The sequence below is a fragment of the Apteryx rowi genome, unplaced genomic scaffold, assembly GCF_003343035.1.
Source record: "Apteryx rowi isolate R43461 unplaced genomic scaffold, aptRow1 scaffold_19, whole genome shotgun sequence".
Taxonomy (NCBI): Eukaryota; Metazoa; Chordata; class Aves; order Apterygiformes; family Apterygidae; genus Apteryx; species Apteryx rowi.
In genome coordinates this window covers 2,203,519-2,225,328 of record NW_020448196.1, presented here as the reverse complement: position 1 = coordinate 2,225,328, position 21,810 = coordinate 2,203,519, and the positions used below count along the sequence as shown (strand labels likewise).

The 21,810-nt window shown below is 43.3% G+C and overlaps 1 protein-coding gene across 6 annotated transcripts in view; it reads left to right on the top strand.

The window, feature by feature from the left end:
• Nucleotides 1-21,810, top strand: part of RAPGEF1 (Rap guanine nucleotide exchange factor 1) — an 89,961-nt gene that overhangs the window by 39,474 nt on the left and 28,677 nt on the right. For 3 of the 6 annotated variants that reach the window (XM_026062140.1, XM_026062142.1, XM_026062141.1), the window contains 8 exons: nucleotides 3,112-3,268; nucleotides 8,149-8,237; nucleotides 8,639-8,791; nucleotides 10,246-10,369; nucleotides 11,705-11,888; nucleotides 12,501-13,016; nucleotides 19,716-19,918; nucleotides 21,091-21,120. In XM_026062140.1, the coding sequence (XP_025917925.1) occupies nucleotides 3,112-3,268; nucleotides 8,149-8,237; nucleotides 8,639-8,791; nucleotides 10,246-10,369; nucleotides 11,705-11,888; nucleotides 12,501-13,016; nucleotides 19,716-19,918; nucleotides 21,091-21,120 (1,456 nt within the window). The remainder of the gene's footprint in view (nucleotides 1-3,111; nucleotides 3,269-8,148; nucleotides 8,238-8,638; nucleotides 8,792-10,245; nucleotides 10,370-11,704; nucleotides 11,889-12,500; nucleotides 13,017-19,715; nucleotides 19,919-21,090; nucleotides 21,121-21,810) is intronic. The other 3 variants (XM_026062143.1, XM_026062144.1, XM_026062145.1) reach the window with 1 other exon arrangement.

Below are 21,810 nucleotides of genomic sequence, written 5' to 3'. Positions count from 1 at the left end.
CAGCTTCTTTCTTTCTTGTATCTGAAAAATCAAATCACACAAGAGGCAGGAAATGCTGCAGTTGCTAATAAAATGACTGCTATTTTTACTAATTATGTGATAGTTTTCAAACATGATTTAAAAGCAAATTCCCTGCTGCAGAGAAGCCTATGCTAAAGAAAGATAAAGCAAACCAGAATGGTTTCAAAGAGAAGGAAGGATTGATTCAAGTCTGGAAATTCATGATTTACTAGCAGGAGATTCTCCTCAGATGCTATACTATTTCTGCAGTTTATGATGGTACCCTAAAGCTAACAAAGTCCAATAGCTTTTACCTAAAGAAGAGCTTATCTTCAAGGTAATCCCTTTCTGTGTTCAGTTTATCCACCCCGATATTAGAGAAGGCTTAGCCTACATTGTTAACTGCTTTTTGGGATTTCGGTGGACTGAATACAGAACGGAGGTAAACAGATGTACTTCAGTAGATTAACCGGCCCAAGTTCATTCCTGTGTCTTCTCTGCAGATTATTTATAGGTTAGCTCTGATTCCTAACGTATTATGTCTTAACCAGTTAGATKTGAGTCTGAAGCCAGAAAAGATCTAGAAATTTGCCAAAGCCATTAGCTCAGTATGGATAAGAATCTATGGAGTCATTAAGCCACAGGAATATAGATGCTGTTGATCCCATAGATGTTGGAGCAATTAATTTAAACAAAGCAAGCAAACATTAAGTAATGTGGAATGAGCAAAATAAAAGCACAAAAATAGACAGGGAAATGTGGGTGCTTGGTTCCTGAAATCCTGCTGGGTTTTGTGCTGTTTTGTTTGTTTTTTCCATTAAATATCTCCAAAAAAATTTTACAGAACGTCTATTTCAACTCAGGTGCAAGAAAGGTTTATGATATGGAAAGACAGCTATAGAGTGCCAAACATTTTGTGAATGGATATGCTTAGCTCTGTTTGGCCCTGATGCATAGGCCAGGCTTGCGTCTGACCACGCAAAGGCAAGGAGACAACGGGTGATTATCAGCGTTGTGGCTGCGACAGGAGGGAACCGTTTTAGGTTAAGGTTGCAGAACTACAAAGAGCAATAACTGTTAGAACTGCAACATTAATCAGGCTTCTGGATTCAAACACTAAAGTTTCTTTGGTTGCTATCACGTTTCCCACAGCCATTAAAGCACCTGCTTCCACTTAATGAAAGGAAGAATGAACTTTCCCCTTACTCACATCAGGAGAACATGTGAAATGTCAGCAAGCATTTTGGGGACAGAACGTGTCATCTTCTGTGTAGTCACTTGCTTTGATTTGTGTATCCATTGGCTGTTTGCTGAGTGATCTTTCCTTCCAAGAATATATTTGGAAGCAAATATCAGCTAAGCTGTCTTCATAAGCAGCAGTATTTCAGAAAGTTCTATTCTTCAAATTCCTTATAACCTCTCTCTTAGTAGTGAGATAACATAACCTTAGCAGTTGGATATCCATATTTAGCCTGTAAGCTGGGCTYTTCATAGTCGGTAGTCAATGCAATCCTCTTCACTTAGCGATGAGGCTTGCTCTCTGGAATCAGCATGTATTACAGCACAGATCCCATATATATGTTCTGCCTTGTTTAGCCTCACACATAAAATGGGGATTTGGCATTCTCAGCAGTGTCCTTTCCTGCCTACCAATGTACCTTATTTCTTTTCAGTAGTGGCAGGATGCAAAGGGGCAATTTTGGTGGTAAATCCCCCTCAAGAAAAGTGAGCAAGACTTGTGTCAGTGTGGAAGAAAGCTCGACAACAATTGTCGGACTGCTTTTTCCTTTAGGGGAAGCATTTGCATCAAGGAAAAAAGTAATTAAATCTAGCACAAAATGGGCTTTCAATTACCGCCTCCTTAGAAGGAAGCAGACTGAAGATTAATGACAAAGGAATCAAAGCCTTGGAAAGAGAGGGGGGAGGGCCCTATTTAGGAAATATCTCCTACCAAGCTGATTTCATTTGAAATTAGTACAAATGACAAGCATCACACTTGCAAACAACGGCAATATTTTTTTAATCCCTCTGTTTGTAACTTGACGATAGTTCTTTCCCCAGTTCTGCAAACCTCATTCACCTAAACAATCTCATTGAAGTTTGTGGGCTTGATTCTCTTCTCACAGATAATGAAATTATTGGAGTTAATCCAGTGTAAAATGGATACCAGAGAAAAATGGGAAGATTCGGAACACTCATATCAGTAATGGTTGCAAGATTACACCTTCTGTTATCTTTTTATGATTTTGGTGCAGTTTGAAATTGATTTAACTTTACAAAGAATTGTTGAAGCCTTGCCATCACCAGTACTGTTAACACACCTTGTTTAGTAATGAAGTAAGTGTTTTCAGAATGGCCAGGAAAATGCCTGTAAGCACTGTTGTTGCAGTTAACTTTTGTTTAGAGTTGTCACCCTTCCAAAATTCCCTTTTTTTTTCCCCCTCCAGAACAATAGCTTCAATTCTGTTTCTCATTAAAATAAAACAAAGCAACACCCTTCCTCTTCCAAACCTGAAATTCATTCAGTTCAATTTTTGTAAAGAAACAGGTTTTAATTACATGTTTTCAGGGACTATATACAGTGAGGATATGATTTGTAAAGGAATGAATAGAGTCAGTTCTCAATTAGTCWTTTTTGGGGAGGGCTAATAAGGAAAAAAGAAAAACATAGATAATACTGAAATAACAAAATATTTTTTACATGCAGTATATTGTATATACCCTTGAAGTTAAGGCATGGGATGGGGCTGTAAATTAAAAGGGAGAGAGTGTTATTTTTAGCATTGCTTTGTCAACGTGAAGCCCAGATAATTCAGTTTCAGTTAACTGAGAATGAATTGTTGATCATATGTACTTTCATGCCGAGGTTCTGTTTGGCGCTGGCGAATGGGAGAGTAACTGCGACAGAAGAGACACCCATATTTTGTCACCTGCTAAACACAAATGCCAAATGTCAGAGTTAACAAAAGGAGAATAACAGTAGTGGATTCAATGAAAATCTTTTTTAACAGTCTGAAATGCACTTTAAATCATACACTCCCTAGTAATTGTTGATATCTCTGCAATTTTGTGGGGGGGAGTTTCTCAACTATTTGCTCTTCTCCCATCCAGTTCTGCCATCTCATCCTGCTATAGCCGTGTGTACCAGAGTCTGGCCAATCTAATTCGCTGGTCTGATCAAGTGTTGCTGGAAGGTGTGAATTCGGAAGACAAGGAGATGGTGACCACAGTTAAGGGTGTCATAAAAGCTGTTCTGGATGGAGTCAAGGTACATAAGACAAATGTTGTATGTTATATGAGGTATATAATATTTCTGGTTTAGAAGAAACTTAGTTGAAAGTCAGAGGTTTTTAAGTGCAGGTAAAATACAGAGATCCTATTGAGATTGAGAAATTACCTTTTCAATCAACTGCTCTCTAAGTGAAATGATCCTGCTTGGTTCATTGGTTAAAGACTAGCACAAACAATTTGGCTAATACTTGCACTTCTGAAATGCTCACCCTGTCATTTGGATGGATTGCCAGAAGCAATAAATCTTTATTGAGCATTRTATTAAATTTTCAGCAGGCCTTTTCCCATTCTGCATGCAAATTACAGGTCAGAGTTTGCATATTTTCTGTCTAGACAAAATTTAATGGAAATGATTCCTGTCAATGCCCACAGAGAATCGAAGATTCCAGCCCCTCTCTTAACATAAATTTCAAGCTGTTCATCAGGAATACATACCCACTTCCAGCCATCAGACTGGGGTGTGGGACAGGTGATGAGCTAAGCTCAGTTTTCTGGAGATTTGATTTATGTAACTATGTAAAAGCTTAACTGAAACCTTTGTATCTCTGAGACGGTTCCTCCCTGCCTTACCTGGGAAAAGCTATTGGCTTTCCTTCCACCTCCCAGTAAGTTTTTGATACCGGGACTTCTCACTCTTTTCCAAGCCTTTTCTCTCTGCTAAAGGCTGTGGAGGCTGTTCATTCTGCTGTCCTAGCACTGCAATTGAAAGTTTGCTTGACCCGGGCTCAGGGCACCAGCAAAGAGGCCACCATATCTCCTGGGAATCTTATTTTGAAAACTGTAGAGAAATTTAAGCCTCTTTAAACAGCAGGACTGAATCTGAAGAGGAATGTTTAGATCAAGTGCAGAAGTAAAGTGGGGGTAGATTTTTAAGAACAGCAGCAGGTGGTTCAGCTGGGTTAGTGTGTCATGAACAGATATCTTTCACTGTACCCAAACTTGGCTTAGTTTTTGTTGCCTGGTGCTGCATGCTAAGGGGAAATGGATCTCCCAAGCCTTGGTTATCACATTTTCAGGACTCTTGGTGTGTAGTTTGTGTGCTCTGAACATCTATCTTTAATGTTACTTAAACACAGATATTGAATCCTAGTATTATTTTTCAAGCCTTTTAAACAAATATCTTTGAAACAAAACTTTCCCATTGCCTAAAGATGACAGATTTTCCAGGATTATTTTGCACATTATGCCCTTTAAATTTAAGCTCCAGATTTGAACAGTAAAGCTGGTATTAAATTTGCACAGCAGGATGGAGAAGAAGAGTTTAGTGTAAAGTCTCAGCTGCTGTTAGTGTTGGACTTCAGCAGCAATTTGCGGTACAAGAAAATCTGCCCTGTGGTATCTGAAGTGTAACACACCAATAAATAGCAAGACAGTTAACTCTGTTATCACTTAATGGCTCTATCCAGTCCTGTGAAAAACTACATTATTACCAGATCAAGGTGAGAGCTGTGTGCAGTCTCATCGCATGAGATTTGGGCACTCGCTTCCCTTTCACTTAAAGCAATATTTRAACACCTGGTACCTGTTGCTTTCCAGCCAAAGCAGCATGCCCATACGGCTGGGTGGAAGGTCTCGCGTGCACGCTCTGCACACACCGTGAGCCAGGCTGGYGGGGAAGCCACGCAGGCATGCTAGCGCCCTGCGAAGCCCTGCCGAGAGGCCTGGCTATATTAGTCTCCCTTTTACTATTGCACTAACAGTTATTTTGGACTTCCAGTTGGAGCTGGCTTATGTCTGGTCAGCTCGGAGCATGATTAGAGCAGATGTGTGGCTGTCTGGGTAGGCACGAATGTGTCTGCCCGTCAGCAGGTCAGCATTTGGAAGTGGCGTGTGCTCCTCTCCTACCATGTAGCAAGGAACAAATTTTATTTTAGGAGGGCCAAGCCAGCGTTCAGATCTGGAAGCAGAACTGAGAAATCAGACACTTCTCTGCTGTGGAGAGCCTTTTTGTTTTTCTGGCAGATCACACAAAATCCACTTCCACATTTCAGTGCTTGCTTCCCTCTTTATTTTCAGAGTTGAGCATAAAGGAGTCACTTGTTCATTTGTATTATTTGCTGTTTTGAGCTCAGGTTTTAGAGCCTTGCTCTGTATATACAACAAGAAAAAAAAAACAATCCCTGTTTTGATTATGTAACTTCTTAAAAATCCATCTCTTTTTGGAATTTCCAGTTTGCTGAAGTAGCATAAGTTTTAGAGAGAGGGTTTAATTATCTGTAATTACTGCTGCAGGAATCTCTTTGCTTGCTGATAAGGAGTAGCATAATGTGCATCTGGCGCAGTTGTGCACTGATTACCTCTGTGTATACACTAAAGATCTTGGTTTGATTTTTTTCAAACCCTGGTTCTCATTCTGGAGTTGGTGGAGAGAGGAGAAAGTAGGGTCTGGGGAATCTGGTGGCATTTGTCAAAACTTGACCTTTGCCTTCCGTAGCCCTTTCCAGTAGGGAGGAAGTGTCTAAGGAGCATTTTGGCTTTTGGTTTGTATTTTATTTCACCTACTCTGCTTTTATGCATWGCGTGGAGTCACTGTTCTGGCTCAGGGAGTACCTGATAGCCCTGCAGGGTGTGATGCAAAGTCTGTTGAAGTGTACGAGAGTGTCTCCAGCAGCCTCTTCAGTCATGGTGTTTTATCCAGAAGGCAGGGAGGTGGCAATCTGCCGTGTCACCTCGCACTCCTGACACTGACTTGGAGCAGAAGGTGCCAGCTGCAGTTAGAAGAGTGAAACGGTATCACTCGGATTCCCAAATCGTAGAATTTACGGAAAAGCCTTTTTGGGGGATTCTAGACTCCCAAATCCTGTATTTGATTTTTCCTTGTGAAGTTCTGTAAACTTTATAGGGGAATTTCAAAGCTTGAATGGAACAGCAAGTTTTTAGATTTAGATTATGCATCCTGTGGACCCAGTTGCCCTGGGTGTGCATGAACATTTTGCATACAAATGGTTTTTTTAGCTAAGATGCTCTCAATTTTTCTTCCTTTTGGAAGCTGTTCCTTTGTTTTTCAGTTTAATAGTACATGTATGAGATTTCCCAAAATTACAGTCTCTTTAGCCTCAGAAGAAAAGCCAGCAGTCTTTCAGAGCGTAGAGGAAAGCACTTATTTTTAAAAATAGTTTCTGTTGAAACAGCTGGTGGACTGGGGACATTCAGCAGAGAAATCTGAGGTTAATTCAGTGTTCACATCACCTCTAGTTCTTCCATGATGGAAGGGCCTTTGGTGTTTCACTTCCGTGCGTGCTCTGCAGTGTACGTTAGCACAGTGGAGTTATAGCTAGCCCAAAGCCCTGTATAGGTCTGTTGCTACTCGTAGCATTATTTACCCATGGACAGACATGGCCAGCTCTGTTTGAAGGTGGGAGTTGGACGAATGGTCAGCTGTGGTCAACTTAATGCTGGGCTTTTTTCATCAGGGCACTTCTCGCAGAACCCTCTGTTCCTCACRAGGTTCTTGTGTCTGTCCCACACGGGAACCTCTGTGTAGCGTTAGCCCAGACGGACATATGGGCTGTTTGTGCACTCTCTGCCTTCCCCATGTGTGGGATTTCCCAGGACCGCTTCTTTAAAGCTGCGTGTTTTGTCGTGTTCTTGGTTGACGCCGTGTAAATTATTTTGGAGCACGGCTCGCACCAAGAATGTAAATGGGCTGTCTAAACCAAAATCGACTATGTGGACACTCCGACTTGTCGAAATGGGTTGCAGTTTTCCGTCCTTTGCATGCGCAGTGCAGCGCGTTGCTCCTCTCGGTGAGCGTGCGTGAAGTTCAGCTTTAAATAGAGCCGTCCATAAAAATCTGTGAGCTAGAATATTTCTCTCCCTCAGAAGGATGATGACGACATTCCAGTTACAGTTACCGCATTTGAAGAGGCAATGACAGTTGTTTTTCAGCTCAGTAGCCTTGGATGGGAAGATGATACTGGCCTGATGACACTGTACTTCAGGCTGCTTGGAAAAAAAAAATAATAAAGATCCCGTGGAGCTTCCTTTGCGTAACGCACGGGGAAGCCGATACTGTCGGGAAGCACAGTGTCCAGCCCGACTGTGAGAGGGCATGTGTTTATAGCTGGGAGCAGCGGATCTATTTGTCGGCCTCAGACATCCATAAAATGTTCTCTCCATCCTTCTGACGTGAATGATTATTGTTTTGACTGCTGGCAGACTTGTAGTGCAGGATTATCGTGCCCTTATCTCTTGATCCACAGTCTTATCTGCCTATAGCAGATACACTACGGTAGTTCCCTGAATGATTAAGACTTCCATTGCTAACATGTTAAAAAATGGCCTCAAGGGAAGCAAGCTTTTTAATAAAGGTGTTCACCATCTCTTTCCCTGGTGGGGATATTACACCAAACCTGCTTTTTGACAGAAATACATGACACACATACTTGTTTATAAAATATAAAGCAATTATTTAACACTTTTACTGGCTCAATGAAGTCATTCATTGTGTAAGGCGTTTCTGTACTTAGTTTTATGTATGCAAAGTCAATTTGTTCTTACCTAAGGTGTTGTGGGGGCTGGAACACATCTGTGACGGTGGGAGAGTGGCGAAGTGCAGCAAAACCCCACCTGTGTGGGGTCCCCATAGGGCCAGGGTTTATGAACTTAACTCAGATATGGTTGAACTACTGCTGGGTCCAACTACTGCTCCTTAGAAACAGTACAGCATCATTTGCATGGCTCTTTACCTAACTTATACCCAGCTCAGCTGTCCCTGTGTCTGTGTCATCGATAATCCGTAACCTGGGTAGCTGGGAGTTTATTGCAGTAGCATCCCTTTCTGTCCTGTGGTGTTAGTGTGCAACTCTTAGCAAACACTCAATCTTTGCCTTTTCTTCTCTCCCCTCCCTCCACTAGGAACTGGTCAGACTCACGATTGAAAAGCAGGAGCATCCCTCTCCCACAAGCCCAGTTAAACCCAGTTTACCAGCATGTAAATCTGACAGGTGGGTCACTGACAAATATTTCTTGTGCATGCAAGCCTAACACAATAGCTTCATGGGGATAATTTCTGACTGCTGATAGTTGAATTAAAGCATTCAATTATTCTTCACCGTGGTTAGCACAGTACTTCTTACTTAGCCTTATGGATTACAGTGAGACCACTTGAAGAGAACAATGTGCTATGATAGGAAAGATGCCAAAATCTGGCAATGAAAAATCACTTGGCCATGACACTTGCACATTGTATTCTGGATAGATGTAGAATTGTCCTTGCAGATGTGAATTCTGCGTTCTCCTGTAGGTTTCTCTCACATTGTATATGATTTAAAATTGTAATAATCTGTCAGCATGCTGCATTCCAACTGTTTGTTATGATCTACCTTCTGTATTTTGCTCTTTGCAGCCCATCAGAACTTCCCCTCACAGACCGAGAGATGGAGATCCTCAACAAGACAACTAATATGACTCAATCCAATGAGCTACTGACTGACTCCATGGATGAAGAGGTTGCACCTCCTAAACCCCCCCTGCCTTGTATTCGTGTGGCAGAAAACAGGTAATACTGGCAAAGCAGCAGGCTGAAGAATACCAGTGGTCCTCACCAGCTTCTTGGTATTTTAGACAAAGTGGCGAAGTGTACACAAGAGAGCTCCATATATGAGATAGTGATGGCTCTGACTTTCCTGTCCTCCAGAGTTATTCTTCCCCACCCCTGGAAATCTGTTTACATACAACTTTACATGCTTTCTGCCTTGTTTGGAGCAGTTTTCTTCAGTGTCTGTTTTTTTTCTTTCCTTTTTTTTAATACGAGGATGGTGCAGTGCCCTGAGATTCTTGAATGAGAGGCATCACAGAAACGCATAAGAGCCTTATTTAAAACTATATGAAATGCTATGCAACACTGTCCTGTGCTGTTTCGGTAGCATAGCTTGTCGTATCCAATGGGAAAAGTTCGGTTAGCTTCAGCTGGCGATTATCAATCTATCCTGCACATCCAGCTGGTTCTGCGTTGGTTATCAGCTTAAGAGTGAAAGGAGTTAACGGTGCATGAAAAAAGCTTTTACTTGGTTGTTCTTACTATGTTCTGCTAGTAACCACATAAAAGTTTCTATGTTCTATTTTGAGAAGAAAGAGAAAACCCCCTACTTACAGCTTTTTGGTCTGTGTGTATGATATTTTTTCTTCTCTAGCAATGGTGCTAATGGGTGGTGTGAAAATGCATGTCGTGTGATAATTTGGAAGTGTGGCATTGAGGGCTGTGGTTGGCAAAAAGAATCACATTTCTATGTATTTTATGAATTCTCATGGGTTATGTAAAAATTTCCTGGTATGTTCCAGGAACAGAATATATGTGCTCTTGGGAACCTTACAGGCTTGATGAATGCCAGAATTATGTGTCATTAGGAATGTAAACTAATGTTCAGTGGTAAAATATCATTAGTTAGTGATAATGTGTGTATGATGATGTGTGTATCTGAAACTGATTTGTGCCAAAACATGAGCCCACCCAGTAGACATGGTGAGAGCAATACCGACCATCTTGTCTCTCTGAAGTTCACCAGGAACGGAAAAGGGCAGAAAGAGCATTCAAAACTTTGAACATTTTTCAAATGTGGGAGGTTTGAGAGGGGGGACTTCTGTGAACTGAAACAATCTGTAGGTCAACCAAAACATTTAATTTGGACTTTGACCACTTTTATTTAAAAATAATTGTGCAAATTAGCTTCATTAAAATAATGTTTAAAACAGCATTTATTTTTGTTTTGGAAATAACAACTTTCTTTTAAGCTTAAAAAAAGCATTGTTGAACAGCACCTTTCCTGTGAGGGTTTTCAGTACTCTTCAATTGATATTTGCTAGTGAATACACTTTGAATGGTTTCTGGTGAGCTCCAGACAAGAAGCTGTGAGCTTTGAGCCTGGCAGAAGCTTGTTTTCCAGCTCATGAAGCCTCCAGAAGTCTTTTTGCTCATAGAGTATTAGAAGTATCAATGCCTGTTGTGTCTTGCAGCCCTCCTCCAGCATTGCCCCCTAAAAAACGGCAGTCAGCACCTTCCCCAACCAGAGTGGCGGTCGTGGCCCCCATGAGTCGAGCCACGAGTGGGTCCAGTTTACCTGTGGGAATCAACAGACAGGTAATGGCATAACCCCTTTGTGAAAGCCAGGGGAAACATGATGTGGAAGGTAGCAAAAGCTCAGAGTAATGCTGCAACATGAAGCTGTGCAGTTCCCAGCCCGCCTCTGCTCTTCCCAAACAACCTTGCATTGAAGAGCTCTTCTGCAATGGGCATTTTTAGTGGCATGAACCTTTGTATAACAAATAATGAGAATATCTTTTTTTTTTTCCCCACCACTCTTGGACTTAAGTAACAAATTGCTACAAATTTTGTTGCCTTGAGCTGTAATAGAATGCAAAGATCTGAGAGGATGAGTGTTGCTATGTCGAACAGATCAGGGTATAGAGTGGTTGGCTGAAGTTGACCAAGATCTTACCAAGGTTCACTTGGGATCATGTGGCACATTGAGATCAGAATTTTTTATTCATCTAGTCACAATTTAAAACATCATTTAACCTAAATGGTAGTTTGAGCAACTGCTCTGACCACTGCTGGTACTTGGGGGAAATTTGTAAATTTTCTAGAAGAAAAATGGGAAATTTGGGACTGCAGATATTAGTCACATTCCATCACTCTTACTAATCTGGGGCTTACAATGTTGTAAAAAAATTTTTTTTTTTTTTTTGCCTGTAGGAAGTTATTAACTCTACAGTGAGGACTTGAATTATGATTTGCATTGCACCAAAATCAAGTCTTGTCCTCATCCCCAAATCCTTGACTCTTGCTTAGGGCTCATCTGCTGTCAATTGGCTGATCCCGATAAAGTTATGACAACTTTTCAGTGACTAGTACACTCGCACATTGTTTTGCGGGAGTGGGAACACTTGAGAGATGTTCACCCACGTGTTGATGAACTTGAGGTAATTTCTGAAATAAAAACATAGCCATAGGCGTAAAAAGCTGCCATTAGCTGTATCGCACTATAGTTTATTTACCCTTTGCATACACCTAAGCTAACCAAATATTCAGCAAAGCCCCAGTTATTTAATGAGAAATCTGGCAGTCTAATTACTGCTATCAGTGTCATGGCAAGCAGTCCTCAGATGCGTATAGTAGCGATCAACTCAGTCATCTTTCCAGCAGTCTGTGAAGTCAGCTTTGGATCACAGCACAGCCTGTCTGGAGCAAGTGCACGCAGAGCTCTGCTGTCCTGTGCTTGCTTTGTCTTCTGCCCTTCACCAGATCAGAGGTTTTCTGTGGTGCAGATGGGCTTGTCTAACCGGAGAGGACTGGTAGCACTGATGCTCCCTTTCTTGCTGTCTTAACACAGCTGTGAAGCATTGTTCCCTTTGGCTGTGTCTAATTTGCTAGCAAGCTGTGAAGAATGATTTATTTATTTATTTTTTGCCTAAGGATTTTGATGTTGACTGCTATGCCCAGAGAAGGTTGTCAGGTGGAAGCCACTCTTATGGGGGGGAATCTCCTCGCCTCTCACCGTGCAGTAGCATCGGCAAGCTCAGCAAGTCTGACGAGCAGCTCTCCTCTCTGGACCGCGACAGTGGTCAGTGCTCCCGCAACACAAGCTGTGAAACGTTAGGTAAGCAGGGGATGGTCCAGGGCCGCTGGAGGCGCCCACATTGCTCCGGTTTGGGAGCGTTCAGAGCTGTGATGCCAAAGGAAATGGCTTGTCCCTGCAACTGTTTTCTTGTAGTTACTGCAGGCAATTCTGTAAGAATTATATCCTGTTGGATAGGAAAAGGCCCAAGGGGATTTGTTTCCTTAGCTATAGATGATTGTGTTCAAACTCAGTTCAGATCTCAGGCTGGATGTTTTGCTGATTTCAGCCTTGTCTGTAGACATCAATAGAACATGTCAGTCCTGTTAGACTAAAGCAATGTTGTTTCTAGGTGCTGGGAAGTAAAACAAAAATATAAATACAAAGCATAGTAACCCCTCTGTGACTCGTATTCTTGTCATTTGTTTATTAATGTAAAGAAATAAAGATATGGTTTGTTTTTTTGTTTTTGGGGTTTTTTTTTATCTTAGCTTTCCAGAAGGTATAGCAAGATGGTCCCTGCTGCAAGGAAATGCCACTCTGATTAAATAACTGGGAATTAACTGATGGAGTGGGAGGGACAGAACTGAGAAGGGCTGAACAGTAGAAGAGAGAAACTAATGCATGGTTCCCCTGTCCTCTCTATTTAACCAGATCAATCAGATCACTATGATCCGGACTATGAATTCCTGCAGCAGGACCTCTCAAATGCTGATCAGATACCTCAGCAGGTGCCAGGTATCCTCAGCCCGTTGCCGGAGTCCTTGGGCGAGTCTGGTTCCCCTTTTCACGGACATGCTTTCCAGCTCCCGCAGGGCAGCTCTCCTCCGCTGGAGTACTGCAGCCTGACGGGAGCAGCACAGCCAACAGAGACTCCTCCAGCTTTACCAGAAAAGAAGAGGAGGAGCGCAGCCTCTCAGACTTCAGATAACTCAGGCTGCAAGGTCTCGTACGAGAGGCACCCTTCACAGTATGATAACATCTCGGAAGATGATTTGCAGAATGCAGGGTCTGTCCCGTCAATACCCTTCACACCATTTGCTGCTGTTTTGCCCTTCCAGCAAGGAAACTCTTCAGCACCAGCTGAATTCATTACTAACTTTGCTGCTCCAGATTCTACCRGTGACCCAGAGAAGCCACCACCTCTGCCAGAGAAGAAAAACAAACACAGTAAGCAAGTGCTTGTGTTGGTGTTTTGGTTGGGGGGGTTGGCTTTTTTTACCCTTCCCTTTCCTTGCAGTTGTCATGCTTCTGATGATCACTAGGTAATAGTGACCCCAGGGTAATGCCCTTGCTCACTTGGGGTCAAAATCACTCATGGTCAGTGTCAAAGGCGTGGAAGGGAAGTGTCAGTCCTCTGGGCAGAGAGTGACTGTGGGAGCCTGCAATGGTCCAGGCCCAGGGAACTGGCCACGTGCAGCACCTTCATTATTGTAGGGAGAACAGCTTACTTCTCTTTGCCTGAGTGCGAAACTTCGGGGCACTCTGCTTTCCAGATCTTCCTGGTTTATCCTCCCTTTTTATGTCTGTTCCTTCCCCTTGCCCCTGTTTTATGAATGTTTTCCCACTGCAGAAAAAACTTGAGTGCTCTCCAAGAGCTCAGAGAAAGGCCTGCTTTTCTGTCCAAAACTGAGCATTGCCAGTGCAGTTATTTGGCAATTGGAACAAAGTCACCCACATGGTTGTGCAAGACAACGCTATTAGCCTGGTGTCCGATACTGCTGTTTGCTATGAGATCTCATTTCCGTTGTATGCCTAAGAATTTCCCACATCGTTAAAATGAGCAGCCTCTAAATGCAAAGACTCTCCATCCGCAGCCAGACTCCTGGCACACCAGAGCGATTCGAGCTCATGATCTTACTCTGATTTCCTTAATGTTCATGGCTTAAAATAAGGGAATCCTTTTGCCAAAAAAGCAGTCATACTGATCCGTCAAGGAAGACGGTGGACTATACAGTGAGATCCAGCAAATGTTAATTTACCAGTCCCTGGCTAGTTTTACAGTTGTACAGTGCATGAGGAGGCAGTGTATACAAGATCCGGATCAACAGCGTTAAATTGTACRGCTTGCAGCCCAAGTGAAGAACTGATTTGAAAAGTGCTGAGTTGGCCTTGTGACTCATTTTTGCAGTTTGTAGTCTTTTCGCTGGGAGAAAGCTGGAAGTGAGATCGATGTGTCATGCTACAAAGCCAGTATTCTGCCTATTCCTATGGTAATTTCCTGTGCCATTCACTTTTTAAAAAGGGCATCGACTAAAAGCATTTCCACTAGTGAATACCATGCCTTGGTGGCCAGACCACAATTGTAACCCTCCAGAATTTTAATCAGACCACAAGGCCCGACCCACCTGAAAGTGAGGCTCTTGTAGTTCAGAGTCCCCATATGCACGAAATCACTTTTCTCTCTCTCTGGTAAGTAAAACAAGCAAAGAATTAAAAGGTAATTAAAACAAATAGCGAGGAGCTAAGATGCTGGTTTGTAGACAACAGAGGGGCAATAAAGGTGGTACGGTCCATAGCGAGGATTGGTTGTTGTGACTTCTGTGGTTCTAAATGCTTGTGTGTAGCACTGGCTGAAGGGGGATGTGATACAGATCCTCCCTTTTATAGCATCTGTGGGCTCGGCATCTTTTTAATGAGAGCTATCCAGGTAGTTTTACACCAGGCAAACCGGGGTGGATGCAGGGAGATGCTGCTCCGTACACGTAGACAGCTTTAGGACGTGGAGATGCCTGGATGAACCTTGGGTAAGAGGCAATTTTACAATCCAGCCACACTTGAGAGACGTGGGCTATTTGCTTTTCTCTTTAAGCCCTGTGTCTTTGTTTTCTGTTATCATATGAGATGTTTTGTGAAGTCAAGGAGTCACTTAAAAACAGTTTTAAGTTATCTTCTCCTTTATTGCCTGTCTACACTTGTAGCCCCAATAGCCAGGTCTTGCATGTGAATTTTCTTTGATGTTAAATAGAGTTAACTGTCGTCTGTCACCCGGCACTATCAGAAGCTCTCAGAGTATTGATCAGATTGCATTGTCAGGGAGGATAGAGACTGTTCTCTAATGTGTTGTCAGCTCTGATGATTTGATAAAGTGCCTTTGGTGCAAAGCTTGTAGTAGTTGGACTAATACCTGACTGCTGCAGATTTTTTAATTGCATTCATGTGACACTGAGGACTTGTTTTAGATTGTCTTTACTCTGCAGTATATCACACCGCAGATCTGTGGTTGTTAGTTTTGCTTTTATTTTCAGCTTAAGAAGGGCAGTAAAACATTACACAGGCTGTACGGTAGCACCCAGGATTTTTTTGGCCTAGATGCTGATGCGTGTAGATATCCTTGTGTAATCACATAGATAAGGCAGCGTTGCTTCCATATCCCTGCTTCTGTAATCCCGACAAGCGCCTGGGATCCTGATGAGGTGCGTGAAATTATTTAAAATATCTAGAGCTCTCACAGACATGACTTGATTGTGGTCCCTTTGTTGTGGGTCATCTTTTGGTAGTTGGCTGGTTGGCAGGAAAAGTTGCAGTGGAGACTTCTATGGTGCTTTTATTAATAATATACATCAAATTCTGCCTGAGTTAACCATGTGTATTACTGTGAGCTGTGCTCAGAGGAACCTCCAAGAGTCATCTTCTGTATAATTTAAACAGGGGAGTGATAAACCTTCTAGTCTGGCACGAATTATTATTTTACAGTGCTGTGAGAGTATATGTTACCGTGCTAATGGCAAATTGTTCCAGACTCCTACTTGAGCGCCAACATCGTGCTCCTGCTGTACAAGACACAGACGTGGAACAGATTCTGCCACGAAGAGCCCATGGTCTGAAATAACGAGATCCTCCCCCCAGACAGCTTGCAAACTAGTGGCAAGGCATTTTTTCATGTTTCTCTCCCTGTCAGTGGGAACAAAATGCAGCCTGGTGCCCTGTAAGCAGCTGGTATTTAACTGGAGGAACCCTGCTGAGGGCAGTCTGGTCTTAGCCAGGATATAATACAAGCTCTTTTGAAGAACAGCTCTCAGCCCGGAGGTGACAGCAAAGACTGGCTTATTTGACCTTGTCTTCTTCAATGAGTTGGCACGTGGTATAGCTTGATAATTGCCATTATTTTGGCTCTTGTCTRTACACACGAACCCGTTGCTCCTGTGCGGGGGTAGGTGTAACACGGGTTGCTGACACAGTGCCAGGAGTTGGTGAGTTCTCCTCATCATGCCTTATTGATATTGCGGATGTGCTTTATGGCTGATAATCTTCTAGGAACTCCTTGCAGACCTCAAGAACCACTGGTCCGAGGGTGTCTTTTCCTGACAAGAAGCTGCTTGCCGCCTTTCTCTCCTCTTCCCCAGCCGAACGCCGCCGTCAGGAGAGCCCTGGCCCTCGGCGGCTGCAGAGCTCGCTGCTGCCCCGCTAGCTGACTCATGCGCTTCTGTTGCAGTGTGAGCAATACCTGCGATTTTTATCATGTGGGCAGAGCTGCTGTAAGCTAGAAACCCCTGAACAGATTTAGCTCCTTTCGAAAGGACAGCCAAGACACTGTAAGCAGATTGCTGGGAAGGTGTTCCTAGCCACAGTCTGAGATCTTTTTTTTCCCAAATATTTTCTGTCTTGATTCATTGCTGACATAAGCCGGGCTGGATGCTCTGGTGGGAGAGGTTTCTCTCTCTCCTCCCTCCTCTCCCGAGGCGCTGCCTTGGGACTGCGACGTGCCACCCTGGCTGCTCACCGCAGAGGTTGCAGCCCCCGTCCTTCCCTCTGCGTACAGAGCTGCTGCAGGGCGTGCAGCCTGATCTGAGCCGGTGATGTAATTTCCCATCTGCTTTTTGAATTTCTGCCTTGTTAAAAAACACAGCAGAGAGGGGAGGGTATGGAGGGGGCAGGGAGAGAGAAGACCCTGTGCAAACTGCAGTCACAGGGGTGGTTCTGTTTCCTCGCTCTCCTGCTCAAGATTGGGAGTGTTTAAATGATGCCCATTTTAATCTGCGCTCTGCAATCTCTACTTCTGAGCCAGGATTATATTTCACCATCCCAACCGTTTTTTACTTAACCTAAAAGCATAGAGGAGGACAAAGCAGAAGCAGAGACACGCTCACCTGCCCTGGACTAGTTCTGACAAGCGAGGCAAGGAGCTGCCATGGCAATGGGATGCATTAGCGTCATAAAGAGCTGAGATAAAAGAGCTCTTCATTATTCCCTTGCAGATTGAGTGAAGGCTCTCAGCAGCGTTCAAGCTTACTACTTTGAGTTACAGTAATTTAATTTTACCCAAGTGTCTAATGTGTTACCCTTTTCACCAGCACTTCCCAAGTTTATAGTGTTGTACAGACTTATGAACCCAGGAGCTCACAGATATTGATCCTGGGTGTCATCTTAAGATCTGAACATTACCTGTAGCACTGTTTTTGTAGGTAACTCCATGTGAAAGGTTGGTCTGAATTTCCCAGTGTTCGCTACATGGTGCCAAGATTCCTGGGCCCAACTTCTTCATTTCTGTCCTACTCAATTGGTGAGATCTCAGACTACGGTCTCAAGCTATTGTCCTCCATACATCTCCAAGGAGTATTGATCCTTAGTTCACTTTTGCTGCTAGAGAGGTATCTTTCATAAGCTTTCTTTAGAGCTTGTTCTCTAAAGATATTTTGTGATATCAAGGCATTTTTCAGGGCACAGGTATTAATGGAAGTACCTGAGTCAACCGAATTGCTGATATTTAAAAACACTTGTTATTTGAGCAATTCTGTATGTTCTACACTGAGACTCCTCCACCTTGATTTCAAATAAGAGAATATTGTCAGAACACACTTCTTTTCACTGTTAGGACTTAGGTTAAAATTCACGTGAATGCTTGAGAGTGGAGTGAATTTGATCTTTGTTTCAACATAAGTGCCTACACCAGCAGGTGAGCAGACATAAATACACACACATGCATGCGGCTTGACACATCTCCCTTCAGGAGAAAAGGTCTAAAGCAGCAAGGATGGTGAGATACATCTGTGAGGTGGTGCTGGGAACCCAGGAGGGCTGCTGAGGGAGGAAGAGGAGCCAGGCTTGCATAGCGGGGGGTACTGAAGGTCAGAATTTCAGCAGGAGCTGCCAGTGCAGTGGGATGTGAACAGGTTGTCCACTGGCAGCACTGTGCTAGGTCACAGGATGAGAAGAGCAGGTGTTACCACTTGGGATTGCAGTGTATCAGCTGAGGTTTCCTGCAGTCTGATTGCCATGGTGCTTTTTTTCTTTTTTTTTCCCCTCCCTTTTTTTTTATTCTATTTTTTGAAGGAGGGATGTAATTCTGTGGGAAGGGGCAGCTATGTTAGCTCCATTTCTACATGGAGTTTAAAATATTAGAGGAAATCTGAAAAAAAGGTGCAAAAGACAGGTGCAAAGCAACTCCTTCCTGCCGACACGTTTGCACGGCTGCATCCTGTTTGAAGCTGGCTGGCCTGTAGATCTCTATTGGCAGGTGAACAGAGCACTTTGCCTTGCTGCGAGTGTGGGAACCAGCTTCACGATGTGCAAATACTGCATTGTGAGCATTTATTTATAGCTTTCACTGAAGTCATCCATTCATTTCAGCCATACAACTAAAATGCTGGTAGAAGCTGAACAATTGCCACCTAATGACCAGATTTACAAAATCTGACAACTGCACATTTAACAAGAGGAAGGGAGGAATGATCACAGAATACCTTGTGCATGACAGCCTATTTGCAAAAAGGCCCTAGTTAGTCCTTTTTATGACACTTAAATACATCTGTTGCTTCTGTTCTCAGGTATACAGATAAGATTTATTTATTTATTTTGTATTTATTAGGTGCATTTCTGGTTTTTAATCATTCTGAGGTTTTGTAGTCAGTCTTTCTGTGACACTGGGTGTCTTTCTCCCCCTCCCACACTAAAATACGGTGACAATATCTAATCCTCTGTCGGAGCTACGTAGGCAGACTTGTGTGTTTTTTTTCATTGACTCTTGAAGGGTATTATACAGATGCAAAAGTCTACTAAGTGAAATTTGATCTCATTTTATACCACATCTCAGAAATACCATTTTATACCGCATCTCAGAAATGCCTTTAAATCAGTTGGATTCAATTGCAGAATTAGAGATGCTAAGATGGTTTAAAAAGGGATGTTTAGCTGCAGTTGGATTTGAGTCAATGAAGTAGGATGGCACCGTCAGTGGCACTTTTAAAAGGCAAGACTTGTGCCAGCTTTGGCAATGGCATATAAATAGCTGCGGAAGAGGTGCACTCAATCTCACAGGTAGGTGTTTTCTGATAGGAAAAAGATTGTGAGCCCTCTCATTCTAGCAATGTTGCTGACTACAGATATGAGGCTTATTATAGGCTYGAGAATTATATTTGTTGTCAAGGTTGCATCTTTGTGCAAGGTAATTTGTGCTTCCTAGAAAGCAGAGTGAAGTTACTCTGTTTCTTTTGATGGGAGGCTTTGGGCATTAGCTGTTGAGGAACATTTTCAAAATAGCCCAAATTCCTTCCTCACGATAACCCATGGCAAAGAGTCAGTGGATCAAGCTGCTCAAATAGCTTTTGGAGACCTTGCTGGTTTAAGCACAACTGTTGCCAAATGTCTGCTTGTGGCCTGTGATTACTTTCATTGTGCTCTGACTTGCAGGAAGGGATATTTGTAGATTCTTTCCTCCGAGATGAATGGAGACTTACCGTGTGAATTACCTGTGAACAGGGCAGGGATGCCTTGCTTCTCCTGGCCTGGAGCAAAGCCTGACGAGAAGKGTGGCATGGCCTTACTCTTCATTTGGTTGTTTTGGGAATGGGTATTCTGTCTACTTGCTGCAGCAAAAGCCGTAGCTTGCAGACCAGGAGCGGTGAGTGAGATCTTTTTTTTGCGTTACAGTGTTGACATATATGCAGTTTGTGGAAGACTACTCAGAGCCGCAGCCATCCATGTTCTACCAGACACCTCAGAACGAGCACATCTACCAGCAGAAGAACAAGCACCTCATGGAAGTCTATGGGTTCAATGACTCCTTTATCAGCTTAGACCCCTCGCAAGATCTGGCACCTCCTCCTGCACTCCCACCGAAACAGCGGCAGCTGGTGAGTGGTGTTTGCAGGGCTCTGTCCAGGCAGGGTGCGCTGCCCTCCCCGAAACAGCTTTGGTCTTGCTACCTGGGTTTCTGACAGGCTGCTGTTATGGGAGGATCTCTCATTGGTGTTATCCACATCGTGTTTCTTGTCACCTTGTTAACATGTTTTTAGGCATTTTGCATCATCTGCTTTGAGCTCCTGTGCTCCTTTCTAACCCCACATGCAGACTATTCCAAAGTCCCATAAATGCCCTGAAAGTGAAACATAAGTCTTCCACATGGTGTGGCTGAATCTATGCCAGACTACTGGCTTGTATAACAACTGCTTTGAAGAATTTAACACTCTGGGCAACAGAATTTTCAAGAGGTTGCTGCACTGGTGTTCCCAAAGTTGTTTTGAAACTGTTGTCAAGGATGCCATTGACATTAACCTTTTAAACATAATGGCTGCTGATCTGGCTCGGTCTTTCCCAGAGCCACAAAACTTTGGTATGGCCATTATTTAACTTATGCATGTTTTCCCCACATTAGTCCCCTTGTGAGATTCAGGATTTTACCTCTCTTTCACTGTTCTGTGGCAATGGGAGCTGGCGGGCTGTCCCAGCAACACCTCTGCCATTGCATGTCCCAGGGCTTTGCATTAGTTCGTAGCCATTCTCCTGCATTTGAGAATGCTAATTGCCTTCTAAAAATGGCAATTCATAGTTTTCTTCTGGCCCTGTCAGACTGCAGGCACATGAAGCTGTGCATCCACAAGCGTATATGGATTTGGCATTATGGCAAATGCCACTTTCCACATGGTGGATGAAATCCTGGCCTCGGTGATGGCAACGGAAGTTTGGTTTCCAACTAAAATGGAGCKTTTTTGTCCTATTTCTTTTTAAGGGTGGTCTCCCCCCCTTTTTATTTTAACTCTCACCTTAGGGCTTTTGTTTATTTTATTCTTCATATTAGCTGATTTACTTCATTTCAAAAAAATGAATCTTTTGGGCTGAAGTAGCTAACTTACTTTGGCCATGGCTTTAACAGAGTAGGAGGAAACGTGGGAGCAGAGCCATGATCTTATCCTCACAAGGGTGACTGTTGCAGTATTTCTTCAAGTTTTATCTGTGCTAAAGTTTGACTGTGCCAGGGTGTTACTTTTAATCAAATGGGGACAGCAACTGAGAGCTCTAATTTCAGGATTCACCTAACTGCATTCCTGTGACACAGGTAGGAGTCCTAGAAAGGTAAAGTATTGTTTCCGGCTAAGCYGATCTGGGTGCTATGCATTACTGGTTTGTGTGTTGAGACCTTAAATGCCCATGACCCACCTGCTTTGCAAGGGCACTAAAGAGTCTACAGGACTCTGCTCTGAAGGATCAGGCAGTTTTCCGGAGTCTCCAGTCCCATTGTCAGTGTGATCCTTGGACCATGACATTACTTGTAATCCCTTGCCCTACCTCCTCCTCCTAGAGTTGACTATGTTCTAGYAGCAGACTCTGATGGTGACTTGGTCTGCATTGCTGTGAGAGAGGGTATGTAAAGCATAGACTTCAAGCCAGGCCATGAGAATTATGTAATACCGTAGTCGTCATTGTTCTGGGGAGAAATTCTGCTCCTTTTCTGAATTTGTCAGCTGAAGCAAAGCATTTCTTTTCTGTCCTTTAATCATTATCTGGGCAGTCAAGATGTCACTGTTTTGCCTGCTAGGYATTCTTGTCTTTGCGCAAGCTGATACCATCAAGGTGTTGCTTGCAGTTCCCCTGAAGCAAAGGTTTCCCGAAGCGCAGCCTTCCACACATACCTTCCTCTCTCTGTCGGGGAAGCGGTGCAAGCAGACAACGGCTCAGCCCGTTTCACAAGCCCAGTAAAAGCTGCTGGACTGAATTGTTCCTCGGCTCTGGCTGCCCTCAGAGGTTC